Source organism: Sebastes fasciatus, chromosome 3 (genome assembly GCF_043250625.1).
Source record: "Sebastes fasciatus isolate fSebFas1 chromosome 3, fSebFas1.pri, whole genome shotgun sequence".
NCBI classification, from domain to species: Eukaryota; Metazoa; Chordata; class Actinopteri; order Perciformes; family Sebastidae; genus Sebastes; species Sebastes fasciatus.
Window position 1 is genome coordinate 12,059,726 of NC_133797.1, and position 9,972 is coordinate 12,069,697.

Below are 9,972 nucleotides of genomic sequence, written 5' to 3' on the forward strand. Positions count from 1 at the left end.
TTCAACATCTTCACTTTGCTTCATTCAGAGATCAGAACTGAATTTTGGATTACAAGGATTACTCCGGTTGCTTTTTTGCTGTATTTTCTGTTGCTTAGAGGCTTTTTCCTGCTCCTTTAGCAGATATCATGGAAAAGGGTCAGGACCCACCACCGCCGTACCCCGGTCTCCCTATGGACAACAACGTGGGAGTCTACCAAGCTCAGCCTGGCATCCAAGCTCAGCCTGGCTTCCAAGCTCAGCCTGGCTACCAGCCCAGTAAGAGATCAGGGACCCTCATCTGAGTCATTTTACCTGCATATTTTACTGTAATGTAGCTCTTATATTCTTGAGTTAATTGTGTCATTTTAGTCCATGTGGTAATCGGAGCCTCTTGGCAGCTTGTTTATCACTCTGTTCTTTAGCTAAACGTTACTCAAACTTAATGTCTCTTTCTCATAGGCTATCAAGCTCAAAGTGTTACTTACCAGTACAGCCTACAACAACCTCAGTTCGTCCAACCCGGTGAGTGTCTATTTCCAACAGTTTCTAACATGTTAAAATAACTTTGAATAGAATAAAGCAAAACCTCTGAGAGCTTTGAGTTCAGTGACGGGTTGGTGAGGAGGTGTGGACTGTCAGTGGGTGATACAGGGTGTTGGGTGTGTCCTTCACAGTGAGCCAGGTGGTAGTGGTTCAGAACCTGCCGGAGGCTTTTCCCGGACAGATGGTGTGTCCTCAATGCCAAAGCACTATTGTCACTAAAGTCAAGTACAAAGCTGGTCTGTGCACCTGGATGATCTGTGGCATAATAACACTCTTTGGGTGAGTAGAGAACCCAACAACACACACAGTCACGCCCATATTAACATCATACAGGGATTTAGTGGAATCAATTAATCTTTCCTCTTTAACATAAAATAGTTTTACTAATTTCGAGTTAACTTATAATATTAATTTATATTTTCAGACAACTTCAGAATTTATAAATGAGTTCACTTGAGTGTTTTTTTTTTTTTTTTACTTTAATGAAAAGCTGAATTAATGTACTGCTGAGAGTTTGCTCAACTCATTAAAAAAACATACATGATGAAACTTGCTGTGTGTCTTAAATGCATGTTAAGATAAGTCATAGTTGTTTCTTATCATGATAATAAAAACAAAGCGAACCACAAAGAAGGTTAGTATGGAGTCCAGTCCCCAGTGCACTCATGATGTAATGGTATCACTGGAAGCAGCAGTGACCACAACAGCAGGAGACACAAATTAACATCTTAAAGGGATAGTTTAGGTGTTTTGAAGTGGGGTTGTATGAGGTACTTATCTATAGTCAGTGTATTACCTACAGTAGATGGCGGTCGGCACGCCTCCAGTTTGGAGAAGCTGACAGGAGTTATCGCAAGGGAGCAAAGCGATGTACAGCTGTGGACGGCACAGCGGCAAAACATAGTTTAGCCACTTAAAAGAAAGGCCCACCTAAAAATATTAATATCAGTTTAAGTGTCCGCTATATTTAGAATATAGCGGACAGCTATACAATCTACGTCTCCGATAGGGAACTGAAGCCGTTATCTATGCTCTCGCCAAATCAACCATGGTGAGACCAAATTCACCAAAGTAGCACAAACAAACTAACCGAAGCTTAGATGGATACAACGGCTTCAGTTTCCCCTCGGAAAGGACTGTCTGACGGCAGGGTAAACCGGCGAAAATATTCTAAATATAGCGTACACTTTTTTTTAGGTGAGTCTTTCTTTTAGAAGGCTAAAATATGTTTTGCTGCCGGCATCGTCCACAGCAGTACAGTGCTTTTTTTCCGTGCTGTAAATCCTGTCTGCTTCTCCAAACTGGAGGCGTGCCGACCGCCATCTACTGTAGGTAATACACTGACTATGGATAAGTACCTCATACAACCCCACTTCAAAACACCCTACTATCCCTTTATGTATGTTGCATTTGTGTTCTCAAGTTCAATAAATTTAACTCAGTAGGTTTTACATTTTCAAAACTCACAAGGCGATTTTGAACCAATCATTCATATACATCATTGTATTATTATCAGTAATAGTCATTTTTCTATTATTATTACTGTTGTTATTACTGATATTTCTATTATCATTCTATTATAGCCATGATGATTATTGTTATTAGTCCTATTTGTAGTACTATTTATAGCTGTTGTGCTATTATTGTGGTTGCTGTGCATCCAGAGCCTGGTTCTGCCTGAGGTTTCTACCCGTTAAAGGGGAGTTTTTTTATTGCTAATGTCGCACCTAGTGCATGTTCATGGGGGATCTCTTGTTGGGTCTCTAAATTATAAAGTATATACTATAATAGTACTAGTACTATATGAAAAACGTCTTGAGATAACTTCTGTTATGATTTGACGCTGTATAAAAATAAATTGAATTGAATTAAATCCGTAAGTTCAGGTAACTCACATATTACTACTAAGGCAGCAGGGGGGCTTTTTAGGCAGCTTAAAATTAATGGTTATATTATTTTGACTTTATTTTGATACTCCACACCAGGTGCTTCCTTTTCTGTCTCATCCCCTTCTGTGTCATCCCCTTCTGCGTGGATGATTGCAAGGATGTGGAGCATTGCTGCCCCAACTGTGAACGGGTCCTGCACGTCTATAAACGCAGGTGAACCAAGCACTGCAGTATCAACTCTGCTGAAGTCATAACAAAAGGTAGTGAAGACAACCGTGACTAAAGAAACATTCAGGACAGGACCCAAACCTCTTTATGCAAACACATCAGGCGTCATCATGAACCCTGTGCTCACTTGTGTAAAATGTGGGTTGTACCTGCATTACTCTGCACTGTACTAGAAGACTCCATACGAGCTGTGAATTCTTCTTCTCTTTATCTGTTGATTTAAAATGTGCAATCGTGTTGTAAAAATGTTAAATGTGAAAAATCAAATTATCATAATCATATTTTTTCTTGGCTTGACCTGCGTGATATTGTCTCAGTATAATATACGTTATATTACATTGAATCTGTCCGTGGATTCTTTTATAAAGTGTTTTTTTTTAAAGGCTGCAAATAAATTCAACTTATTTGGCTTTTCATTTGCATCTAAACTTATTATATTGATTTAATTTTTATTGCATTTTGGATTTTTTAATTTAAATTTTAATTTCAGTTCTTTTATATGGTGACAAAAAATGATTTGTTTTTATTGAAGACTAAATATTTCAACATGAACAAATTCACTCAATTTGTGGAAAAATCTTTGTTTAAAAGTTTTCAATATTGCAACATGATGAGACTTGAACATATTTTCACGGAACACTAATATTAAAAAATAATAGGATTAACTATTAATAATAGTTAAATAGGCTGACTACCATCATCTTAAGTTAGATTTATTGATTAAACTCCTTCTGTTAACCGTTGAAAGCCTTTTATGGCAACAATAACCAACTCACTATTTGTACCATAAAATGATTCAAATGAATAAATCACCAATTGATCACCATTGAAAAGTAACTCTCCTTCTTTTTTTCTTGTCTTTATGACTGAAAGTTGCCATTAAGCAATTACATGTTTTATGTAATATATGTTGAGATCAAGAGGTAACTCTTAGCAGACAGCATGAGCAAACCATGAAGGAAATTTTTTTTATATATATATATATATATATATTATCTCTGTAATGTTATCAGAATATGATTTACAGTGCTAAAACAGATCCCTGTCAATATGGATGGTATTTATCAAACATAACCATAACATCCAAGCCAATAATGTCTTAATGCAACTCCTAAAAAACACTTTTGGTCCTTTAAAATCATGTGAAAATTGGACTAAATCTTGCAGTGCCATCTAGAGGGGGTAGGGAGAAGAAGAATTTGACGTGTAATATGTTCACATTGAGTCGTCCTCAGGGACGTCATCATCCATGCAAAAAATTTAGTTAGAAGGTGAGTTACTTTTAGAGTTATACAAAATTCTCTTGAGATGATAAAGCATTAGTATGCTGGCCCAGTCCGTTCTCATTCCCAGGGTGTCAAATACCAACGCTTTGTCACGCCCCTCGGTATGTGATACTGATGCACAAGGCACCCTTTAGCTTCTGTATGAGACACACCTTTAACTACAATGTAAACCCATTAGAAAATTCCATGATAACCTTTCAGCATATTGTAATTCAAGTGTTCTGAGAGATAACTAGACTTCTGCACCTCCTCATGACTCTGTTCTCAGGCTTTAGAAAGGGTTAGGGTCAGATCAGTTCTTACTGCTTGTTTTCCTCCAGTAAGTGAAATCTTACAGATGCCGTTAGGAGCACCGGAGGACACCGGAGGACACCGGAGGACACCGGAGGACACCGGAGGACAACGGAGGACACAGAGGCACATGATTTTTTTCAGGTTACGTGTTTCATGTATTACTGTCACGATATAGCGACCGTTTTATAAAAATAACTTTTTTTAATCATATTTGCTCCAATCTCGCCTACTTGCGACAAAGTTGGAATGAGAATGATTTGGCTGGCCCCTGCATATGTGTGTTTAATAACAGATATGCTGGCAAAGAAGGATTTAAAATTGAATGGCAATGAATTAATGACGGCAGCATGTGGTGGAGAGGCCAAATCATCAGTTCGAACAGTGCGATTCACTCCTGGAAGGAAGGGGATGCAGGCGATGAATGCAGGCGTTATTACAGAGTAGGCCTTTTTCACAGCTCACATTTTGACATGTCGTAGTTGGAAGTATTATTCATAACATTAATGATGGCTGCATTCCAAGCATTGTGCATGCTGGCTCGCAGGCGGGGCTTACTGGAATACTTAATTGGAGCAGAGCTATTATTAATATGTGCTTTTCCTGCAATGACAATTCAAATGTCTGCTGTGAAAAAGCTCACTCATCACTCACTCATCTTCAACCGCTTATCCGGGGTCGGGTCGCAGGGGCAACAGCTCCAGCAGTGCACCCCAAACTTCCCTTTCCCGGGCCACATTAACCAGCTCTGACTGGGGGATCCCGAGGCGTTCCCAGGCCAGTGTGGAGATATAATCTCTCCAGCTAGTCCTGGGTCTTTCCCGCGGTCTCCTCCGAGCTGGTCGTGCCTGGAACACCTCCTTAGGGAGGCGCCTAGGTGGCATCCTTACCAGATGCCCGAACCACCTCAGCTGGCTCCTTTCAATGCGAAGGAGCAGCGGCTCTTCTCCGAGTTCCTCACGGATGACTGAGCTTCTCACCCTATCTCTAAGGGAGACGCCAGCCATCCACCTAAGAAAACCCATTTTGTCCGCTTGTACTCGCGATCTAGTTCTTTCGGTCATGACTAAGCCCTCATGATAGGTGAGAGTAGGAGCGAAGATTGACTGGTAGATCGAGAGCTTTGCCTTCAGGCTCAGCTCTCTTTTCGTCACAACAGTGCGGTGAAAAAGCTCTTTTCTGTAATAATATTTTCCTTTATTTTTATTGAATGCTGTATTTAATGGAAAAGAAGCCTTCAAATCCTCTGTCAGTGGTGTCATTTAGTAGGTAAGTGTAGAACGTGTAAGTTGTTTTTATATGATCAGTATTCACATGATTTAATGACTTTACATGCTCTGATACAGTAGGTGGTGGTGTGATTGTTGGTTTTCAGTGGGTGTCATGTTTTTAATTTGCTGGAGGACCAGAATGTCTTTGAGTAGTGGTAGTGGGGTTGTCCCCATTAAACAATCTTTCCCCAAGGACTGAGCTATTCTGCCCCCATACATGCATATATACAATTGTCTTACCTTGTCGTGCAAATCAAGAGAGAATAATTCCTAATATGTAGCGGAAACAAAAGACCAAACTGAGGTTGCTGATCACTTGCGGCCCCTACCGGCCGGTCAAGAGTAGTCAGGAGTCAGCAGTCAATGACAGTTTAAAACAGTCAATAAAATGTGTTGTCAATAAAAGGTGGTTTTCAAAAAGCGGGAATCACCACAACCACGAGAGGCATACGGCCATAAATGAGCACCAAAAATATCAGGCTGATGGGTCCAGTGGTATGCGAGAGTGGACAGACAGACAGATACACACACGTACGCACACATACACACACATAACCAAACAATTCGGGCCCCATCTTCCACCAGGCACAAAGCGGTGCACAGCATAGCGCAACTGTCATTGCTAGTTTGAGAACGACGAAGTTGTCATTTTCACACCCAGCGCCCACATTGTGTCAGTACTTGTGTCATTCTGTGCGCCTCTGGGCGTGTTCGTCTTAAAATGAGGTGTGGTCAGGCGCATTGTTGGCACATTGCTATCTTGAGGCAGCAGAAAGCAATTGCGCCATTAACCAACAAAAACCTGATCTAAAGTCTGGCGCGGTATTTTCCTACTATTTAAAGGGCGCATTATTCAGATAGTAAGATACGTCTACATAGGCAGGTTCACAACACCCTTACACTCTACTTGTCACACACACAGCTCTCCTCCTCCTCCTCCTCCTCAGTTGAATACAGTATCGGCATTAGAACAATGTTTTTATTTATGTGAAGGAAAACACAAAATTCAGGCGGCAGGTAACAATTCAGAATATAATGGAATATAATGGAATATAATGAAGTAAGGCTCTCAGGCATTCTGTATTGCTCAACCTGCAGTACGCTCTCAGCGCTCCTCCAGTTCCTGGCATGACCACCGTGACCAAAGAGATCATCACCAGCAACAGAGACACCCCGTGGCTCATGTCCTAAGCAGCACATTTTCTCTGTCACACACTGAGATGCTTCCCCCACACATGTTTTGTCTAGCAACATGTGTTATGATGAGTCCACGAGTGCTGTTTTAATACCTTGTATGGATGGTGCACACACGCCTCTGTCTGTGTTCAGCGTCTCCTCTCCTCATCCCTCGATGTGTGGGAGTGTAGTCGTAGGTTACTTCAAAGTTTGCCTCTCCCCCTAAACGGCGGCGTTATGAGGCTGATGTCTCCACGCATTATGCACGCCCGTGCGTAATGCAGCCCTTACGGTCTTAGCCTCTCATGGGTTGCATCGGAAAGCAAATACAGCTTTCATTATTTATCAATACATGTTTGGCATATTTAATGTTAAATATAATATAATGAATTTTGGTGGGCACAAAAGCTCATGCTGCACCGGTTAAATAGGTTATCGGTGCATTTGCTCATATGCAGTCAAATGGAATTGCTGATGGGACAGAGCATTTGGAGATGGCAGAGCCAGAGGGTCCCACTGGCCAAGGACCACATGCATCTTGCTTTCACTTCGCGCACAAGCAGAAAACCGCTCGCAATTTGCTGCTACTGCCATTTAAATGGCATAAAGGAACGGGAGATAACACACTGATTGGTTTGATTAATGTTACGCACCAAAAACACCTATGATTAATTAAGAGACTAAATACAACCCCTTTGCCCCTTGCACCTTACTTTGCGTAGATTATGCGCAAAGTAGCAAAAGTAGAGTTGAACACGCCCTAAATGCATTTGCGTCATGCACTTTAGACCATGCACTATAGATTGTTTGAATAGGGGCCCATAATCTCCTCAGGTTTATGACTGGCTGAGATAAAGACAACAATGTCCCATCTAATGTGACCTCAGACTGGAGCTTACTGCAGTTCTCCAAGTAGACAGCAGATAGAGCCAACAGACTGTGAGCTGCAGCCCTTTATTTATCTCACACATCACCACCTCCACTTGCCACTTCCTGCAGTGCCCTGTTTGGTAGGTCTCCACTGGCAGTGAAAAGGAGATGTTAAATAGGACCTATTAGGTGCATACTTGTATTATTCTATTCTATTCTATTCTATTCTATTATATGTACTTGTACAGCTGGCCCACACTGTTGTGATCAACTGAACCAAACTCTTATGCAGTGTTTCCCAAACTTTTGTCTGGGGAACCACTTTTTAAAATGACGAACCATCGCGACTTAATTCACAACAGGTCTTATCTATAAATCGTGAGAAAGGGCAAATTTGTGCGTAAATGAACGTTCCTGGACATTTTTACTGCAATTTCCGCATCACCTTATATTATCTTGAAAAAGTAAACCAGCCATTTCAAAGAGATATATACGTTTGGTAAATCACAACTTCATGCATATGTGTTATTGAAAACAGATACACAAGTTAAATACTAAATGAGACTAAATAAATACATTAAGGCTGCGTTAACAGGCTCCTCTCATCAGTAAAACAAACAGAATGTACGCTAGCCTTTCATATTAGATTCAATGTTATAAGCAGGCTACAATTATCAGAACAATATGAACATTCAGGCTCCCTCATGTGGCACGAATGTGTACTGCAGATATAAATGTTAAATAATAGACTAAGGAAGAAATGTCATGCCGTTCAGGAGCAGTGTGTTTATGTGGAGAAGAGTAACTCCCTTTGGCCTAGAATTTGGGCTTTGTAACTTTGCAGACCTTTTACATGCACAAATAACTATATAACACTAAAGGAAAGGGAAAAAGCACAAAAGCATAATAGGTCCTATTTAAGAAATAGCCTTGCACCACCCCAAAAGGACTTCAACCAACTGGACAGACACTTGCCTCTAATGACAAATCAAACACACCACACACATCACTCTATAACAGATGCCCGTGGGCAAGGCACTCTGACTGTGCTGCCTCATGGCCAACAGGGGGAAACTACAATCTCCAGCTGTGGTTTTCTTTAACTTGTAATGTGAGCTGTTGCATGGTCATAATCATAGACTGTATAAAATACAGACGTAGTCTCCGTGACGTCACCCATAGGTTTCTGAAGAGCAAAAATGCAGCTCAATGTGGGCGGCTCCCGGCGACTCCGGCCGTTGCCATCTTGGCAGTGACAATTACAGATCCTCCAGCGGCAGCCCATCATCCAACGCCCACACATAGGCCAGCAGAATGCCCGTCGTACACTTAACTGCACAGCAAGCCATACTGTTTGTCCGATATGTGCGTGAAAATATCTCCAAAAAGCACCAACATCACAAACATGCAGAGAGGTTAAATTCAGTGACTTGAATTAGCTGAGGTGACACCTAGCAGACAGCCAACGGCTGTGACGGCACCCACCTGTTACTCAAAGCAGCCACGCCCTTAATTATGTATAACTTTAAGCCTTTATGTTATCTAAACGGTGAGTTATATAAAAATTTACCCCAATACAGTTGTAATGAATGGGGGAAATTATCTATAGTCGGCTATCTGTAGCTTCTTAATGGAATAAGGGTTCATTCCATGTCACCCCCCAGCGCCAGCACCTCTACAACCTGCTGCATATCTCACATCAAACAGCAATGCCTCCATGCAAACCTTTTTTTGTGGACTGTCATGCAGGTTTATATAGCTTAAACTTTTAAGTGATGAAAAGGGAGTTTGGAATATTTTTTTGTTTTTTTCAGTTTTTTGTTCCAGGCTGTAAACATGTTTATTTATTGCTGCTGTAAAGTTGAACATGGGGGTCTATGGGGATTGACTCACTTTTGGAGCCAGTCTCAAGTGGCCATTCAATGAATTGCAGATTTTGGCACTCCTGCATTGGTTTCACTGCTCAGCACTAGAGGTTGCCTCTTGGTCACAACATGCACGTCCACCCCAACAAGCCTCCCGTTGTGAACTTCTCTCTGTGTGTGATCTGTATGTGGCCGTGTGTGGAGAGTTGCGAGGAGAGATTTGAGGTGGGATAAAGATGGGATTATGGGATGGGCCATACTTAACAAGGCCCTATTAGCCTGTGACCATAGTAACCTCTGGATTACACAGATTAGGATTGATGTCCTGAGTTAGTCAGCACCTTTCTGCCCTGTTGTCTCCCACCTCTGTCTTCTTTTGTCTCACGCAGCATACAGATACACACCAGAAATCAAAACTCCAGCAGAGTCTTGATTTCTCTATTAAACAATTCATTGTTTAGTCTATAAAATGTCAGAAAAGAGTAACAGGAAAAGTTTAACATTTTAGGAGATGCACCTGTTTTTCTCACTTTCTTGCTGAGAGTTAGATGAGAAGATTGATACCACCCCC

General features: G+C 41.2%; 1 protein-coding gene across 1 annotated transcript; it reads left to right on the forward strand.

Moving 5' to 3' along the window:
- LOC141764061 (lipopolysaccharide-induced tumor necrosis factor-alpha factor homolog) lies at positions 1 to 3,468 on the forward strand. The gene is made up of 4 exons (XM_074628981.1): positions 1 to 258; positions 442 to 504; positions 657 to 804; positions 2,511 to 3,468. The coding sequence occupies exons 1-4, from the start codon at positions 129 to 131 to the stop codon at positions 2,629 to 2,631; spliced, it is 462 nt and encodes a 153-aa protein (XP_074485082.1). The 5' UTR covers positions 1 to 128; the 3' UTR covers positions 2,632 to 3,468.
- Positions 3,469 to 9,972: the final 6,504 nt, after the last annotated feature.

Bases quoted from the DNA above. Each gene is read 5' to 3' on its own strand.
- LOC141764061 (XM_074628981.1), top strand. From the start codon at position 129: ATGGAAAAGGGTCAGGACCCACCACCGCCGTACCCCGGTCTCCCTATG. The intron at 259-441 runs GTAAGAGATCAG...TCTTTCTCATAG, and splicing joins TCAGCCTGGCTACCAGCCCA to GCTATCAAGCTCAAAGTGTT. The intron at 505-656 runs GTGAGTGTCTAT...TGTCCTTCACAG, and splicing joins ACCTCAGTTCGTCCAACCCG to TGAGCCAGGTGGTAGTGGTT.